Below are 20106 nucleotides of genomic sequence, written 5' to 3'. Positions count from 1 at the left end.
ATCTCTGCCCTCCCCTGTCTGGCTGACTAATGCCCCCTCTGACTCCCATATCTCCTGGAGAGCATCTGTTTGCCATGGACTTTGGACATTCCATCTGACTCAACCCTCCAAGGTTTATGTACTTTAAACTTCTATGACTTGGCATAGCTAAGTCGTCACTGCCTTGTGTATGTTTTGCTTCCCTCCCTGATTGGTGGTTCAACTGATTCACGTAGCCTGATACCACGCTAATGTGTCCGAGCAACTGCAGCTTTGCACTCTCCCCAGATATATTTCTTTGAAATGTTCAAATATGCCCGGATCTTCCAGTAAAACAACAGCAATAAATAAGCAAACAAATAAACAAAAAACCTCTCTAGCTACCTAAGTAATTCCTCTCCTCTCTTCTCCTTTCCTTGTCAATCCTGTAAAATGAGTGCTGTATTTTGATTTCCAACCTGACCATTCTGAGAAATCTCTATCGAGTAAGTTGGAATATAAGATTGTACACAGAATTTATTGACAAAGGAGTACTCTCTCAGGATACAGGATTTAGGGGGTACAAGGGAACTGTATGAGCAAGTAGCCCAGATCTCCATGTCACTCATTACACTTGCACCAGCACCCCTCCACCAGCTTATACCTATGGCCGTACGAGGGGGGTCCCATGTAACCAGTAAAGGAAGAAGAAAAAGACCAAGCTGGGAGTATGGATGAGTCCCCTCAGTATGTGGGCACAAGCTGAAAATGGAAGGCAGCTACATTACAGTCATACTCAGGGGAGGCCTTGAAAAATGGTGGTGAAGGAAAATCTCCCCAATGGGAGGAGCTTTGAGGTGTGCACCAGGTCATCTGTGGAAGGAGAATGGCCCAAGGTTAGAATAAATGTGGACTCATGGACAGTGGTGTGTGGCCTGGCTGGTGGGTGGAGGACCTGAAAGAAAAAGATTGTAAAATCAGAGACAAGAAGAGCTGGAATAGAGGTACCTGGATGAACTTGTAGGAGTGGACGCAAAGTGGGAAGTTGTTTGTATAATATGTTAAACCCACTAGTAAATATCCATTACAAAAGATGTACCAACTAGACAAAGTAATTTGGCCAGTTAATGTAGCCAGCCTTTGTCAGAGCCGCCGTCCCACCCCTGCTACGTGATGGGTACCGAACAAAGAGCCTACAGTGGCAAAAGAGATGGAGGCGATACAAAAACCTACAGCGTGGACTGTCATTTACCAAAACAAATATAGCTACTGCCACCTCTAAATGTCCAATGTGCCAGCCATTAAGACCAAGGCTAAGCACTATTCCTTAAGGAGACCAATAGGATACTTGGTGACCAGTTGTGACATTGTGACATCTTTTTTTCCTGGAAGGGCCAGAGGTTTACTGTCTCAGGAATAGACACTGATTCCAGGTATGGGGTTGCCTTTCCTGCCTGCAGAACCTCAGTAGCACCATTCTCTGGAGGCTTAAATATTGCCTGATCCACAGACATGGGATCCCACATAGCACAGTATCTGACCAGAAGATTCTTTCCATTACAGGAAATAGAGGAATGGGCCCATGAACATGGGATGTACGGGTCATATCACACACAGTATAATCCCATAGCTGCTGGATAGATAAGATATTGGAATGGTCAGTTAGAGGTGCAGCCGTAGCTCCAGCATAGAGGCAATATACTGCAGTGATTACATTTCCTCCAGGACATCGTAGTATACTCCTTCAGTCAGATAACGTAGTATGGTGCTGTGTCCCCCGTAGAAAGAATACGTGTGTCTTCCACAGTGGGTGGAAGCATGAATGGCCTCAGTTAGCATCATTCCAGTGACCCATTGGGGAGGAAGAAATCTTCCTCTACCTTGCCAGGTTCTTCTGGCTGGTCAAAGAATTAAATTGACATAAGACAGATTAACAGAAGGAAATCAAAGTTGAATAACATGTATACATGGGAGAGACCCAGGAAAACTGAGTAAGTCCCCCAAATAGCTGAAACCCTCACCTTAAATACCATCTTCAGCTAAAGACAAAAGAGGATGTTGGGGGTGGTGGTTTGGGACTTCAAAGGGGAAGAAGGCCGTTCACACGGAGATGGAAAAGCAAATGTTTGGTAAATAAATGTTTGCTGGGTCACGCAGACATAATGGGACACAGAATGGACTCTGACCTCTAGGCCCTGTTTAGTGTTTCCCCTCCCGCCCCAGCCCATATTCTTTGCAGGTATCTCTGGTGATAGCTCTATTTGGGAACAGACCCTCTAGCTAAAATTTTTTTAGGCAGTTGTGGGAAGGTCAGAGTTTCTTCCTGAGTCTTTTGGGCCTTGATTATTTTCAGCTGGAAATAATCCACATGCTAAAGTGATATTTTGGGGCGGCAAGTTTTACTCTCCTACAAATCCAGTGAGCTTCCCTGTCCCCACGAGTCCAGGCTCTGCAAAATTAGAGGTCTTGGTCCCCAAAAGGGGCACATTCTTGCTTGCGGATACAGCAAAGATCCCATTGGATTACACGTTACAGCTGCCACCAGGCACTTTGCCCTCCTCATGGTGAGAGACCAGCAGTAAGACAAGGGATCACTGTCTTATCAGAGGTAATTGACCTGGTCAGCAGGAGGTAGGGCTGCTGTGAGAGGGGGCAGGGAGGAATATGTGTGTATTCCAGTGACCTATTTGTGTGTCAACTGGTACTCTTTTGCCCAACTGTGACTGTGAATGGACAAGACAAGAGCAGCAACGGTGGTCTGAGAAGGTGCTCGGACCTCTTAGGAATAAGGGTTTGGGGTACCCACCCAGGTGATCGACTGAGACCACCTTAGGGTGAGGGGAATTAGAAATGGATAGTGGTGCCATCATCAAAAATTCTACAAATAATAAATGCTGGAGAGGGTGTGAAGAAAAGGGAACCCTCCTGCACGGTGGTGGGAATGTAAATTGGTGTAGCCACTATGGAAAACAGTATGGAGTTTCCTTAGAAAACTAAAAATAGAGCTACCATATGATCCAGCAATCACGCTCCTGGGTATATACCTGGAAAAGATGAAAGTTCTAATTTGAAAAGATACATGCACCCCAATATTCTTAGTAGCACTATTTACAATAGCCAAGACATGGAAGCAACCTAAGTGTCCATCAGCAAATGGATAAAGAAGATGTAGTATATACAATAGAATATTAGCCATAAAAAAGAATGAAATAATGCCATTTGTAGCAACATGGATGGACCTAGACATTATCATACTAAGTAAAATAAGTCAGAGAAAGACAAATACTATATGATATCACTTATATGTGGAATCTAAAAAATAGTACAAATGAACTTTTTTACAAAACAGAAATAGACTCACAGACACAGAAAATAAACTTATGGTTACCGAAGGGGAAGGGAAGGGAGGGATAAATCGGGAGTATGTGAGATTAACAGATGCACACTACTATATATAAAATAGATAAACAACAAGGATTTACTGCATAGCACAGGGAACTATATTCAATACCTTGTAATAAACAACAACGGAGAAGAATCCAAAAAATATATAGATATATACATATGTATAACTGAATCACTTTTCCGTACACCTGAAATTAATACAATATTGTAAATCAAATATACTTCAATAAAAAAAGAAAAAAGAAAAAGAAATGGATGGTGATGGAGGGAAATGATGAGGACCAGTTGTGGTCCTACAACCAGGTGCAGTGACAGAAGCTGTAGTTCATCCGTTAACTTCCCTCTCCTAAGTTATTTTTCAGGAAGAGCGGCCCATCAGAGTGCTGAAAAAGCTGTTTCCCGAGTATAGATGGAGAAACAACAGATCCACGTGGCATAAAAGGTGGACTAGAGCAGACACAGGGCGTCACTGAGATTTCCCTTCAAGGCAGGGCTTGCTTCCCAGCTGCAAGGAGTGTGCTTAGCTGAGCGCCTCCAGCTTCAGCTCCTTCAGGATTCACCTCAGTGACTGAGCTGAAGTCAGGCACTGCTCCAGCGGCCCCTGCCAATGACCATCCAAGGCAGTGGTACAAGGGCCTAGGCTTTTCTGCCCGAGGCTAGTCTCCTGCTCCCATTGGGCCGGCAGAGACTTTGTGAGGTCTGCATTGCAGTCTGACAGCCCTCACAGACCAATCCTGCTTCTTCCCTTGACTTTCTCTGGTGTTACACTCCAGGAGATCTTTTGTACTCTCAACTCCATATCAGTGTCTGCTTCCTGGAGAACCCAACCTGTGACAACACGAATTTCCTAAATCTCTGCTTTTTTTCCTCTCCACAACCCCTTAAATTGTTTCTCAGGGCCTCAGATTGAGGGGAATTTTATATCTCTAATCCCAACCACTCTAGCCAAGCTGTACTCTTCTCCAACCTCCTTTATACCCCGTTGCAGCACTTAACCACGGATTCCCTTATGTTTTAGTGTTTTTTCATGTCTTCCCAAACATAAGCTCCTTGAGTGCAGGGACTATTTCTTAAACTTCTGTGTGTTCAGAGTGACTAACTAAAGTAAGGGCCACACAGAAGATACTGTGGTGAATTCAATTGATTTGATATTGAAAGCCCAGTCCCTGGGAACCTGTCAGACCACAAATCAGGCCAAGTGGATTAAAGGAAACTATAAAGTAATAGCTAGAGGGAACCTAGCTTTTGCTGGTTTTCATACCAAAGTACTGTATTCCTAAGAGACTGATCATCAACAATGAATTACCAATCTGAGAATGCCCATTAATCATTTTGAAGAGTTTCTAGTTTGACAACTGAATTCTATCATTTAAAAAAAGGTTTATTACTTATCCGATCAATGACCCATTTCACCTGGGAGTGTTGGGAGGAAAACCTTTTGCCTCTTGCAATTTGAGTCCAGTGATTAGGTCCTGCAAATTAACTGACAATAGACAGATTAAAAAGAGAAAAGACGAGATTTATTTGGCATTGGGGGGGGGGGAGTTTCCAATAATGGAAACCTCCTGGAATAGCCTGAAGTAACTTTATATATCTCAATTTAACAAAAGGGGGGTTTTTAGGGCTTCAGTGGGAGAGTATGGAAGGTTCTACTGGGCTTTTTGATGCTAATTGCAATGGACATTGTGTCTCCGGGGCAACTGAATTAGCAGGAAACTCCCTTGGAAGGGGTTTAAAGGTAGCTGTATTTTCAGGAGGCTTTGCTTTAGTCAGATTAAGAGAAACTCAGATAAAATTTCTTTCTGTATCTTCTGTAGTTCAAACGTTCTCACTTTATACCAACTCTGGGGGTCCAAGTGAGTCCCCACCGGGGGAAAAAGGTCTTGTCCAAATATCCAGAGAGAGGAACCTATCTGAAGCCTTGGGATATGTCTAAGCCTGCCTGCCCGACTGTGACTGATTGCTATCAGGGATTAAGCGGTGTCTGGGGCACCTCTGTTAGCTACTATAGACAGGCAAGAATGTGTCAAGAAGTCGTTCTTCAAAGAGCTCATAAGAAGGCAAAAAAGAGGGAGAGCAATAATCGTTGTCCTTTGAGAAGGACGGGTGGTGTGAGAGAAAGTTCACATTGGTCCCGGCCAGGCGGACCACGATCTGGGGGCCAGATTTGGGGAACCTCAGGTTCCCAGGCTCCAGCTTGCAGGCTGTGTTTACTCAAATTACTTCCTCAAGTAGAGTGAGGATAACAATATCTAACTCAATGGAGTTGTAAAGATTCACTAATACCGGAGGCAGGGCGACGGGCTCGGAGCGAGCGCTCACTTGGGTCTGTTCTTTCCGGGAATGGGTGGGGTAGAGAACCTAGGACTCCTCAAGGGAGCTCCCAAGACTCGCGTCATTCGTCACTCTGGCTGGTTTATAAAAACCCCACCAGAGCCCCGAGATCAGTTTTAGTTTCTCTTCTTTCCGAAGAAGCCTCTCGGTGCCCAGCTGGGGAACCTGACCCTCGAGGAGCCGTCCGGTGGTCGCCGCGGTCGCCTGCAGATTAGCCCGCGCTTGTTCGCCCTCTTTGCACTAGGTTACCGTCGCGATTGACTTTAAATCTGACACAGGGACCGCGTCGGTGAGATTTGGCCTCTCGACCCAAGCTTACTGGGAAACCGAAACCGCTGGGCTCGGCTAGCGGCGCCGGAGAGCGCACGCTCCCCCGCCCGGGGCGCGCCCAGCCCGCGCGCCGCCCGCGCCCGCCCCCGGGACTCTTAAGTTTCGATTCTCCCTGGAGCAGAGTCCCGCGCCGCGGCCAGGCCAGCGCAGCGCGCCATGGCGGACCCGGGGGTATGCTGCTTCATCACCAAGATCCTGTGCGCCCACGGGGGCCGCATGGCCCTGGAAGCGCTGCTCGACGAGATGCAGCTCTCCGAGGCGCAGCTCTGCGAGGTGCTGGAAGAGGCCGGGCCCGACCGCTTCGTGGTGTTGGAGACGGGCGGCAAGGACGGGGTCATCCGGTCCGTGGTGGCCACCACTCGAGCCCGGGTCTGCCGTCGCAAGTACTGCAGCAAACCCTGCGGAAACCTGCACCTCTGCAAGCTCAACCTGCTGGGCCGGTGCCACTATTCGCAGTCGGAGCGGTGAGTGCCCTGGGAGGGAGGGGCGTCTCCCCGGGTCCCGGTCTGGGAGGACTGTCGCGGCTGCTGCTCCGCGAGGGGTGCGCGCTCGCGGGGACCTCGCACCCGATGCCTCTTCCTCCAGCTGCTCCCTCCTCTGCTTCCCTTCTTGCTGGGCCCGTGCTTCTGCTCTCGCAGGTTCCCTTCCCTCCAGCGCCTTCAGACCTTCCTTTGAATATGGCTAGCGCGCTACCGCCCCGGTGAAGACTACGATCAACTCCCCACCTCCATAAGGATAAAGTACTTTTGGGCAAGCCCGGGCCTAGACCATTTGGAGGCAGGTTTGGGAACGAAAGAAAATGCCTCCATTCTCTGGCATCTTGAGTCGTTCCCTCTCTGCTACCTTACCGCCTAGGTGTTGTGCGGTCTTCCCAGCCCCCCAGCCGGCTCGACCCCGGGGTCTGTCTCCGTCGCGGCGAGCTGCGGCTCTCTGCTTGGCCTTCCTTTCCAAGCGCCTCCTTTCCCCTCATTATCACTTTTCTGATATCTGACTCTAGCCCGCACCACCACGACCAGAATGGTTCTATTCAAGGTTACCAATGATGGGTCCTCTTCCAGAGCTCCTTTCCCGTGGGCCCCGCGGTGGCCTGCACCGTTGACCGCCTACCCTTGGGACCACCTTGAAACAGTGTGCCATATCTCCCAGGCAGCTGCTTCTGTGTTTCCACTTGTTCCTTTTTTGCTTCCTGAATATAGGTGTGCCCCAAGGTTTCAGTTAAGCCTTTTGATGCACCTGTGTTCCAGGTCTCTCCCCGAGAGCCCTCACTTCCTTGGGTTTAGTCGTCACATCTACAAAGATGGCTTCCTTGTGTACATCCGTTGCCCCGGCCTTCCTACTGACTCTAGGTTCTTCATCTCCAGGTGTCTGAGGAGCATCTGCACCTGAATATCCTGCCAGTCTGTGTCGAACTCATCTTCTTTCCCCCAGGGCAGGGTCTGTGACACTCCCCCCCCCCACCCCCCAACCCTCAACCTCTTCTTCCTCCTTCATAATACCTTAAACACCAAGTTCTTTTATTGACCTCTCCCATCCCTTCCCTGTCTGGTTCCTACTTCCGCATCTCACTTCTAAATGAATGCCTTGTTGAATTAATGAATGATTTTCTCTGACCATAGTCTTTCTCCCCATCTTTCCTATCCGTATGTACTTCTGCTAAATTGTTTTTCTTGATGTAGTACTTGTCACACTTCCTCCATCCTTAAAAACTTTAAGTGGTGTCTTAGTGTCCAAAATGGTGGTCATCAAACTTTTCAGCATGTGCTTATTAGTGAAAAACTTTAGATTGCTCACTTGCACTACTTGTATGATAAAACACACAAAAGACAGATGTTTTAAATGGATGTGGTAGATAAGTTTTTAAAAAAATTTGTTCAGAGCAAAACTAAAATTTTAAAAATATGCTCCATTGTTATTAAAAAGAAATATTTATTATGTCGTGAGGCAACAATTTGAAAGTCTATTTCTGAGTTTCAGGAAGTTATGTGTATGGAAGGCGTCATCTAAGTCGGCAGATGACATCAGGAAGGAGGAAAAGAGGGTAGAGAATAGAAAAAAGGAAGGAACATTCTAGCACTCTACCGAATAACAATGGAGATGGAAGGCCTTGTTATCTTTTCTGTTGTGAAAAATTCTTCACCAGTTGGTGTTGGCTATTAGTTTTAAATGCATAGGCTTCTTATCTTCTAATTTTTTACTATGAATATTTTCAACATGCACTAAAGTAAAGAAAAGAGAATGATGAACCTATGTGCTCATCGGTTCAACAGTTTTCAAAGTACAGTAAGGCCAGTTTTGGTTCATTTATTCTCCCCTCCCCATCCCTGTCCCCAACTCAAACGTGTTATTTTAAACCAAATGCCAGAGATTATTTGCTTTGTAAATACTTTAGTATCTCCAAAGATTAAAGACTCTATTTTATTAGTATAACCACAGTACAATGATCACTTTTTTTTACGATTATATTTTCTTTTTATAAATTTATTTATTCATTTATTTAATTTTGGCTGCCTTGGGTCTTTGTTGCTGCGCACGGGCTTTCTCTAGTTGCGGCGAGTGGGAGCTACTGTTTGTTGCGGTGCGTGGGCTTCTCATTGCGGTGGCGTCTCTAGTTGCGGAGCACCGGTTCTAGGCGCGTGGGCTTCAGTAGTTGCGGCACGAGGGCTCAGTAGTTGTGGCTCACAGGCTCTAGAGCACAGGCTCAGTAGTTGGGGCATACAGGCTTAGTTGCTCTGCGGCATGTGGGATCTTCCCAGACCAGGGCTCGAACCAGTGTTCCCTGCATTGGCAGGCAGATTCTTAACCGTTGTGCCACCAGGGAAGTCCCTTCGATTATAATTTTAATATCATATAATATCCAGTTAGTGTTCAAATTTCTCTGATTGCCCTATACTTGGACTTTAATTTTCAGGGAAAAAAACCTACACAGTCATAATTCATAATTGTTTCAATATGTTATATATTTAATATATTTAGAAACTGTTTTAATTTGTTACATGCAGTAGGTTTAGAAACTTTAGTTTTTTGTTTTATTATTGTTGTTATTATTTTGTTGTTGTTGTTTGCAACTCAAAACCATTTTAAGCTCGTAAGTTGGGTAGTTAACCTGCACTTTTTTATATTTTAAAAGAGGAATAATATGTTCTATATGAATAGTATGGTCTGTAGGAATAATTTGGTCTATGCAAGTTTGGGTGGATTCTCTGGAGAATTCATTAAAGTCTTTTTTTTTTTTTTTTAGTTGAGTGATAAATTCTTATTTCTTAAATGTATGGATCCAGTCTTATTTTTAAAATCTTTTTATATCACTTTTGAGTTTGGGAATTACAAATTTTTAATCCATTAATTTATATTGTGTCCTCATAATAAGGACCCTTGGGAGAATTCTTTTTCTTTTGCCTAAAAGCCTAGAAAATATATTTTTTTCCCAAGTATGTTTTAAAATATTTTCCCTTTCTTAGCAACTTATAAATCCTCATCTTCTAATACTTGACACATGGGATTCTAAGGGCTTTCTTTGTGGATTATAGGTTGGTGGGCGCTGTTGACCAGTTGATACCCATGCTGAGGTTACCATTCAGTTTGGTAACTGTTCTCTGTCTGCATGAGGATAGCTTGCCTTTTGCTGGACTGCTACATTTTCCTCTGTAGTACTATTATTTATAGGTGGAATTTCTCCTATCAGTTCTGCTGTTCCGGTCTTTTCTCTTATGTTGCTTTTATTTTTAAAATTTTTTTAATTTTTGGCTGGGTTGGGTCTTCGTTGCTGTGTGTGGGCTTTCTCTAGTTGCAGCGAGTGGGGGCTACTCTTCATTGCGGTGTGTGGGCTTCTCATTGCTGTGGCTTCTTGTTGTGGATCTCAGGCTCTAGGCGTGCGGTCTTCAGTAGTTGTGGCACACGGGCTCAGTAGTTGTGGCTCGCGGGCTTAGTTGCTCCCTGACATGTGGGATCTTCCCGGACCAGGGCTCGAACCCGTGTCTCCTGCATTGGCAGGCGGATTCTTAACCACTGTGCCACCAGGGAAGTCTCTCTGATGTTGCTTTTAACTATGCATTTTAGTTGACAACAGGGCTTGCTTCGCTATTGGATAATTAGTTTTGGTCCATCATTTTGAGTATTTCTGTTTGCTTTGCTGAAACATACGCCCACACATGGAGTTCTAATCCCAGTTCTGGCACAAATAATAACTACCATTTGTTGAACAAATAACTGTCTACCAAGTACTATGATAAGCACTTTAGAGATGGTATCCAAGTTCGTCTCTACTATGATTCCTGAGGTAGGTGTTGTAAGTCTCATCTTTTTTTTTTTTTAATATTTATTTATTTAATTAATTTATTTGGCTGCATCGGGTCTCAATTGCGGCACATGGGCTCTTCATTGCAGCTCGTGGGCTTCTCTAGTTGTGGCGTGCGGGCTGTAGAGCGTGCGCGGGCTCAGTAGTTGCAGCTCGCGGGCTTAGTTGCGGCATGTGGGATCTTAGTTCCCTGACCAGAGATCTAACCCATGTCCCCTGCATTGGAAGGCGGATTCTTAACCACTGGACCACCCGGGAAGTCCCTAAGTCCCATCTTAATGTAACTCAGGCCTAGAGCTGTTTAGAATTTTACTGAAGGTCACATAGCAGATAGCTGGCAAAGTTAGTGTTGAACCCAGATCTGCATAACTTCTTAACTTAGCTACTGGTGTCGTCAAGTAGCTGTATGAAGTGTGATCTTTCATTAATTCAAGGTCAAGATATTGTTTTGCAAGCATGATTTCTGTTTAACTGTTTAAAGCAGGCTGTCTGTCTTCAACTAGCTTTGTGGTTTCTGCTAATGTGGGTGTTTCCTCTGGGCTCTTTCCTGTTTGTATGCCTTTCCCATTTGCATAACTGAAACTTTGGATGGGGATGGGTAGACAGGAAGAAAACTAATTGACAATTTCATAAATTGAAAAAAAAAAAACCAACCAAAAAAATGCAAAGAGTAGTACAACAAGCATCAGAGTATATATATTCTGAGTATACAACGAAAGCTATACTATATGAAAGAATATATAGTATAATAAGCTTATAATTCACCTCCCAGAATAAATATTTATATTTCTATTTTTGCTTTTTTTATTTTAAAATAAAATAAATACCATAACAGGCCTAAGGTTATTGTTTTTTTCTCTTCCCTAGTCTCATTTCCCTCTTTCCCCAGAAGCAGCTTTAATCATGATTTTGGGGTGTGTCCTGCCCTTCCATGATTTAAAAATTTCCTCTCATATATATTTGTATTCATATACAAAATGTAGTATTGTTTTATGTGTTTTAGAATTTTTACCCAATGTTATGTTTTGAAGATCTATTCATGTTGTTATAAGGATCTAGTTTATTCATCTTAACAGCCATATAGTATTTCATCATATGATTTATACCACAGTTCAATAGTATTTCACCATATGATTTACACCACAGTTCAGCACCTATTCCTGCAATAATGGGCATTTAGAATATTTCTAATTTTTTGCTACAAAAAAGCATGCTGCCAAGACTATACATTCTCTTGGTGCTCATGGCAAGAGCTTCTGCAAGGTAGATCATTAGGAAATGGAATTGCTGGGTTCAGTTCTTGCACAGCTTCAACTTTTCAGGATTCTGACACATCAGTGTAGTAAAAGTGGTTGTACCAATTTACATTTTCATGTTTGATGTCTCAGTTTCCCCATTTTATAGCCAACTAGCACTTAGTATTATCAGATTTTTTTGATTTATGCCAATCTGAAGGGTATACAATGGTATCTTATTTTAAAAGAATTTTCTCATTAAAGTTTTTATTAGGTGATATTTAAGTCTTATGAGAATGTATAAAGCATACAGTGAATATCTGTGTACCCACAAATCAGCTTCAGAAATAAAATATTGCACAGTTAAAACCCCCTGAATTCTCACCTTTGATCATCTCCCCCATTTTAGAGGTGATAACTAGAGATAAACATACCAGCTTTAGGTACGATTGACTAATAAATATTGTATATATTTAAGATGTACAATGTGATAGTTTGTTATATGTATACATTGTGAAGTGATTCCCTCAGTCAAGCTGATTAACCTATTTATCACCTCATCTATTTACCCCCATTTTTTTGATGGTGAGAACACTTTTTTAAAAATAAATTTATTTATTTATTTATTTATTTATTTTTGACTGCGTTGGGTCTTTGTTGCTGCACACGGGCTTTCTCTAGTTGTGGCGAGCGGGGGCTATTCTTCATTGTGGTGCATGGGCTTCTCACTGCGGTGGCTTCTCTTGTTGTGGAGCACGGGCTATAGGTGCACAAGCTTCAGTAGTTGTGGCTCATGGGCTCTAGAGTGCAGGCTCAGTAGTTGTGGTGCATGGGCTTAGTTGCTCCGCGGCATGTGGGATCTTCCCGGACCAGGGATCGAACCCGTGTCCCCTGCATTGGCAGGTGGATTCTTAACTACTGCACCACCAGGGAAGTCCCTGATGGTTAGAACACTTAATATCAATGCTCTTAGCAAACTTCAAGTATACAATATTTATTATCAACCATGGTCACCATGCTGTACCTTAGATCTCCAGAACTTATTCATCTTATAACTGAAAGTTTGTACCCTTTGACCAACATCCCTCCTCTCCCACCCAAATCTCTGGCAACTACCATTGTATTCTCCTTTTCTACGTGTTTGACTTTCTTAGATTCCATGTATAAGTGAGATCATGCAGGTTTTTGTTTTGTTTTGTTTTATCTTTCTGTGTCTGTCTTATTTCACTTAGCATGATGTCTTTTAGGTTCATGCATGTCACAAATGGCAGAATTTCCTTCTTTTCGTGGTTGAATAATATTTCGTCTTATACATATAAACCACATTTTCTTTATCCATTCATCTGTGGATGGACACCTAGGTTGTTTCCATATTTTGGCTATTGTGAATAACGCTACATTGAACTTGGGAGTGCAAATATTTCTTCAAGATACTGATATCATTTCCTTTGGATATATACCCAGAAGTGGGATTGCTGGATCATATGGTGTTCTATTTTTAATTTTTTGAGGAACTCCATACTGTTTTCCATAATGGGCATACCAATTTACAATCCCACAACACTGTTCTGCATTTGATATTTATTTTCCCCACACATTTATTATTTTTCTACACGTGTTTATTTCTTTTTTAATTTTAATTTTATTTTTAAAAACATTTATTTATTTGGCTGTGCTGGGTCTTAGTTGCGGCACACGGGACCTTTGTTGCCGCATGCAGGATTTTCGTTGTGGCGTGTGGGATATTTAGTTGCAGCATGCAGGATCTTTTAGTTGTGGCATGTGGGCTCTTTAGTTGCAGCATGCAGGCTCTTTTAATTGTGACATGCAGGATCTAGTTCCCTGACCAGGGATTCAACCCGGACCCCCTGCATTGGGAGCACGGAGTCTTAACCACTGGACCACCAGGGAAATCCCTACACATGTGTTTATTTCTTTTATTTTTATTTTATAAATTTTATTTATTTATTTTTGTCTGCATTGGGTCTTTGTTGCTGCGCGCAGGCTTTCTCTAGCTGCAGTGAGCGGAGGCTACTCTTTGTTGCGGTGCGCGGGCTTCTCATTGCGGTGGCTTCTCTTGTTGTGGAGCATGGGCTCTAGGCACATGGGCTTCAGTAGTTGTGGCATGCAGGCTCAGTAGTTGTGGTGTGCGGGCTGTAGAGTGCAGGCTCAGTAGTCGTGCCTCACGGGCTTAGTTGCTCTGTGGCATGTGGGATCTTCCTGGACCAGGGATCGAACCCATGTCCCCTGCATTGGCAGGTGGATTCTTAAACACTGCGCCACCAGGGAAGTCCCCATGTGTTTATTTCTAAGCAACGTTTAGGATTATTTTGCCTGTTTTCAAGCCTATAAATTACATAAATACTAGGTATGCAAATACTTGCTTTATTTTGCTCTTGTTTGCACAGCATAATGTTTCTGAGACTCACCTCTAATATACAAAGCCCTGTTTCTGTACCACCTTGAGACCTGGGCAAGGTGGACTTCTGCCCTGGGCCCTCTGCTTTACAGGTCCTATTCCAGCCCAACTGTATACCTACTCACTTATTGAGGAGTCTGGGGTTAAGGAATCGTGCTCATCCAGAACCAGTGGCCTCCATCTGTGGCCCCTACCCCTGTTCTAGACTATGCTCTGGGTTCCCAGGACCCGAGAATTCCCAAGCGCACTTCCAGAGCCTGAGTGGGCTTCTTCCCTGGGTCTTCCTACACGTGGAAGGAATTTGGATGTACAGGCTGGCATGTTCATTGCCTCTGTATGATGGTGCTGGCAATGTGGGACAGAGCCTGAGGGGGAGAAGAGAAGAGGGGGGCTGGAGTTGGGAGTGGGGGCTGTCTTTAACTTTTTGGCTGCACCGCACTGGCATGCGGGACCTTAGCTCCAGAGCAGGTATTGAACCTGTGCCCCCTGCAGTGAAAGCACTGAGTCTCAACTGCTGGCCCACCAGGGAAGTCCCAGCGGCTTTCTTTCTTCATTTTACTACATCCTATTCATAGAGCTCAAAGGAGTCTGAGCATTCTAAATTCAAACTTGGCCTTCCAGGTCATTATGAAAGTATGTTTGTCAAGATAGGAAGAGAGAATATATATTAGAACATATTTTATTGAACCATTTCTTAGCTTGATTAATTACTTTGAAGTGTTTAGATATTTGGTGTATGGGCCTCCATTTTATCATGCCTCAAACCCCACAAATTTTAGGAGAGGGACTGCTCTAGTTCTTTCTTTTATAAACAATAGCTTTCTTTCGTACAAACGTACGCAATTTATATATCAATTTTCTTGTTATTAAAATATAGATTGTTTTCAGTTTTTTGCTATTACAAACTGTAATATTTTGGTATCTCTTTCCTTGTGTAAACGTGCAAAAGTTACCTAGGTATCTAGTACCAGAATTTCCATACTTAAGCTTTAGGAGACAATACCAAATTGTTTTCCAGGTTTGTATACCAAGTTTTACTCCCACCAGAAAAATATGAGCATTCCCGTGTTTCATATCCTTGCCAATTGATGTCATCAGCCTTTTACAAATTGTGCCAATATAAGGAATGTGAAATTGTGCCTCATTGTGTTTTTATTTATTTATTTATTTTGGCCACGCTGTGAGGCGTGTGGGATCATTAATTCCCAGACCAGGGATCGAACCCGCGCTCCCTGCAGTGGAAGCGCAGAGTCTTAACCACTGGGCCACCAGGGAAGTCCCTCACTGTGGTTTTTTTTTTTTTTAAGGTATTTGTTTATGGCTGTGTTGGGTCTTCGTTTCCGTGCGAGGGCTTTCTCTAGTTGCGGCAAGCGGGGGCCACTCTTCATCGCGATGCGCGAGCCTCTCACTACCGCGGCCTCTCTTGTTGCGGAGCATAGGCTCCAGACGCGCAGGCTCAGTAATTGTGGCTCACGGGCCCAGTTGCTCCGCGGCATGTGGGATCCTCCCAGACCAGGGCTCGAACCCGTGTCCCCTGCATTGGCAGGCAGATTCTCAACCACTGCGCCACCAGGGAAGCCCCCCCCCCGTCCCCCACCTCACTGTGGTTTTAATTCTTTATATATTCTTGGTCTCTGGCCCTTTTAAGTCGTGACACTTGTTTAAAAAGTTTAAAAAAATTTTTTTAATACAATTTTTAAAGTTATTTTCCATTTATAGTTACTACAAAATATTGGCTGTATTCCCTGTGTTGTACAATACATCCTTGAGCCTGTCTTAAACCCAATAGTTTGTACCTCCTACTCCCCCACCTCTATATTCTCCCCCTGACCAACGGCAACCATTGGTTTGTTCTCTATATCTGTGAGTTTGCTTCTTTTTTTGTTATATTCACTAGTTTGTTGTATTTTTTAGATTCCACATATAAGTGATATAATAGAGTATTTGTCTTTTCCATCTGACTTATTTCACTTAACATAATGCCCTCCAAGCCCATCCATGTTGCTGCAAATGGCAAAATTTCATTCTTTTTTATCGCTGAGTAGTATTCTATTCTGTATATATTCTACATCTTCTTTACCCATTTTTCTGTTGATGGACACTTTGGTTGCTTCCATATCTTGGCAATTGTAAATAATGCTGCTGTGAACATTGGGGTGCATGTATCGTTTCAAATTAGTGTTTTTGTTTTTGTCAGATATATACCCAGTAATGGAATTGTTGGATCATGTGGTAGTTTTATTTTTAGTTTTTTAAGAGACCTCCATACTGTTTTCCACAGTGGCTGTACCAATGTACATTCTCACTAACAGTGTACGAGGGTTCCATTTTCTCCACTTCAACACCAACATTTGTTATTTGTGTTCTTTTTAAAAACCATTCTGACGGGTGTGAGGTGGTATCTCATTGTGGTTTTGATTTGCATTTCCCTAATGATTAGCGATGTTCAACATCTTTTCATGTGCCTGTTGGCCATCTGCATTTCCTCTTTGGAAAAATGTCTATTCAGTTCTTCCCATTTTTTAATTGAGTTGTTTGGGTTTTGTTTTGTTTTGTTTTGTTTTTTGATGTTGAGTTGTATGAGCTATTTATATATGTTGGATATTAATCCCTTATTGGTCATATCATTTGCAAATATTTTCTCCCATTCAGTAGGTTGTCTTTTCGTTTTGTTGATGGTTTCCTTTGCTGTTCAAAAGCTTTTACGTTTAATTAGGTCCCATTTGTTTATTTTTGCTTTTATTTCCTTTACTTTAGGAGACAGATCCAAAAAAAAATTGCTGCAGCATAATGCTTGTTTTATTTATTTATTTATTTATTTATGGCTGTGCCAGGCAGCTTGTGGGATCTTATTTCCCCAACCAGGGATCGAACCCAGGCCCTTGGCAGCGAAAGTGCAGAGTCCTAACCACTGGACGACCAGGGAATTCCCAGTGCTTGTTTTTCAAGTTTGTCTTATGTGGTGTCTAATTCTTACTTGTTGCTTCTGTTTGCATTTTCCTTTTTCTGTCCTCTTAGCACTCTATTTTTGTCTATAATTGCCTTTACTATATTTAATCTTTTATCATAAAGTGTACAGTTCAATGGCAATAAGTACATTCATGACGGTGTGCAACCATCACCACTGTCTTGTTCCAGAACATTTTCATCATCCCCAGAAGAGGCCCCACACCCATCCACAGGCACTCCTCATTATTCCTTCTACCCAGCCGCTGGCAACCTCTAGTCTTCTTTCTGTCTGCATGGATTTGCCTATTCTGGATGTTCCCTCTAAATGGAATCATCCAGTATTTGTCCCATTGTGTTTGGCTTCTTTCACTTAGCATATGTGTTCAAGGCTTGCCTTTTACTCTTGCATGTTGCGTGTCATTTGAGGGGGTGTATTTACCCAGGAGGGGTCTTCTTGGACGTCTCCTTTGTTCCTGATTGTGCTGTGTCCATGGAGTCTCCTTGTCAGGCTGATGGCCTTAGAGACATGCTGCTTTCTGTGACGTCACAGCACGAAGGGGTGTGTGCCCCATAAGAATCATTTGTGAATTTTTGCTCTCCTTTCGGATTTGCTTCATATTTATTTGAATTTGATCAAATTTGACTTTCAATTTCTGCAGCCGTCTGCAAAAGTTAAACTAAGAAACTTAATAAGTGATACTGTGAATCATGATAAACAATCTTAAATAAGTGACAAATAAGCATCTGATAACAAAATATTTTCTACTTTTTACATAATGTGGAGATGGCAGAATTAAAGATTTAAAATAAGTATAGATTTGTTTTCCGTCCATAAAAAGTTTCTGATTTGATTACTGCTCCTGATCACATTTATTTCCAAACTGGTGTCTGTGATCTTTACCTACAGGCTACTTTGGAATTGACAAAGGCCCCACGATGGTGGTGGAAAAGGAGTAAAAGAATCTAGAAGAACCTAGGATTTCAAGTCCATTGAGAAACCAATTTAACCAAATCGGGGCACCAGAGTTAGACTCAGTTTGAGAGAAGAAAGTGGAGACCTAATTCATGATCTTTTAATGCTTCCCCACTAAGAAGAGATTTTAAGATGTTTCAGACCAGCGACTTCCCTGGCGGTCCAGTGGTTAAGACTCCACGCTTCCACTGCAGGGGGCATGGGTTCCATCTCGCGTGCCTCGTGGCCAGAAAAAAAAAAAAAAAAAAAGAATGTTTCAGACCAATTCAGAGCTTCAGGTTAAGAGAGGTCATCTGGGGAAGTAGTTTCCAAACATTTTGTTTCCTCACCCCTGTCATTAGAGAACATTTTCAGCATGTACTCCTATTATGTATCTATTTATTTAAAAACCGTATGATGTATAACTCTTACTTTGTGTATTAAATATTTATTAATTTGTTACCTTTTAAAAGAACTTTAAAATCAACTTTTGAGATATAATTTACATACAATAAAATATTCCCATTTAAAGCGTACAGTTTGAAGAATCTTTGAAGAGTCGTAACAAATGGATATACCCATGTAACCATCATCATGATCAAGATACAGAAAATTTTCATCAGTCCTAAAGGTTCTCTTATGCCCCTTCTAAATTAAACAATTAATCCTCCCTAATCCTTCACCTCTTTCATCCCAGGCAATAATTTTTTACTTTCTTAGATACAAAATAAATATAAAGAGTTGTAACATTTTTTTCCCACACCTTGATGGGTCGATTTTGGGTTGCCCCTGTGGTATAGTAGGTACCCAGCTTTGGAGCAATACTTCTCAGGCTTTGATGTATATCTGAATCACTTGGGGAGAGCTTATTAACATGTGGATTCCTAATCACACAACAGAAATTCTGGTTCAGAAGGGATGAATGGGGGCCCTGGAATTTGTGTTTAACCATCACCCTAAGGATTCTTTTGCAGGGGTTCAGGAACCACACTTTCAGAAACAGTGTCTGCAGATGCGCTTCCTGGCAGATTGCAAATGCAAGTTTTATGTGGCTTTAGAGTTTGAGGGAGTCAAAGAGAAATGCATTCTTTAGTGCTGAGTGAGCAAATGATGAAAAAAGTGTTGCATTCCTCCAGGGTTAGGGTGACATGTCTCTTACTCTTATATGATAGAACCACAAGACATACAGGAAACCTCAGACATTCTACCCACTACGTCAACAAATATTTATTGTGTCACCAAAAGTAGGCTATTCTAGAAGCTTCTGCCCCTTTCTCACTGAAAGAATCCTCAAAAACCATCAACCAGTTAATTCATCTTTCTCCCTAGTCTACTTTAATATTCTTCTTAACTTCCAAAGGGATTTATGTTGGGAAGTGTGGCAGAGGGAGAAGAGGCATGTTCAAGGAGAGGAGCCTTGTGTGACCTACTGTCTCTAATCAAGATTTTGGTGGGAATTCCCTGGCGGTCCAGTGGTTAGGACTCCACGCTTCCAATACAGGAGGCAGGGGTTCGATCCCTAGTCGGGGAACTAAGATCCCGCATGCCCTGCGGCATCTCCTGCCCTTCACTCTCTTCACTTCCTGTGCTTTTTCTCAGTCCTGATGTGGACTTAGGGCCATGGTCCCAAACTTTTGCTGCACACTGGAATCACTTGAGGAATCTTTTAAAAATACTGATGCCTAACTCCTACCCCTGGACATTCTGATTTAATTGGTATAGGGTATGACTTGGGCATCAGGGTTTTTAAAAAGTCCCCGGGTAGTTCTAATGGGCAGCAGAGTTTGAGAACCACTGATTAAAAGGACCAGAGAAATAAGTCAAACTGGGGAGATTGTCTACAATATTGTGGCACCTGCATTGTTTGCCTTACTCTTGGTACAGTTATAGGTTACAATCAGTTCCTCGGCCCGCCACCTCTCCCATCCTCAGCGGGCCTGGTCCCCTCTTGTTGCCCCCTGCAGCCCAGAGTCTTGCAGCCTACCAGCTGCATTCTCCTTGCCCGGCCGGGACCCTTGGCCATCTGCACCTAGGGCTAATCACGGTCAGCAGTCAGAGGGCATCCTCTTCTTTGCACGTAATGTGTTCTGGGTAATACAGTTGTGGTTAAAGCAGGTCGATTTCTTCGGCTCCACCCTTTCTCTTCCCTGACATTGATCCTTATCCTGTTCCTGTGCTCTCTGCTGGTCTCCTCTGGTTCTCCCCCATCTGACTAGGGGTTCCAGATTCA

The 20106-nt window shown here is 43.1% G+C and overlaps 1 protein-coding gene across 1 annotated transcript in view; it reads left to right on the top strand.

Annotated features, from left to right (window-relative positions):
- The first annotated feature begins 5794 nt into the window (after nucleotides 1-5794).
- Nucleotides 5795-20106, top strand: part of ZC3HAV1 (zinc finger CCCH-type containing, antiviral 1) — a 59837-nt gene continuing 45525 nt past the window's right edge. Inside the window, exon 1 of the mRNA XM_068549540.1 lies at nucleotides 5795-6491. Coding sequence (XP_068405641.1) covers nucleotides 6184-6491 — 308 coding nt within the window. The 5' untranslated portion in view covers nucleotides 5795-6183. The remainder of the gene's footprint in view (nucleotides 6492-20106) is intronic.

Source organism: Eschrichtius robustus, chromosome 8 (genome assembly GCF_028021215.1).
Source record: "Eschrichtius robustus isolate mEscRob2 chromosome 8, mEscRob2.pri, whole genome shotgun sequence".
NCBI lineage: Eukaryota > Metazoa > Chordata > Mammalia > Artiodactyla > Eschrichtiidae > Eschrichtius > Eschrichtius robustus.
This window is presented reverse-complemented; position numbering and strand designations above follow the sequence as displayed.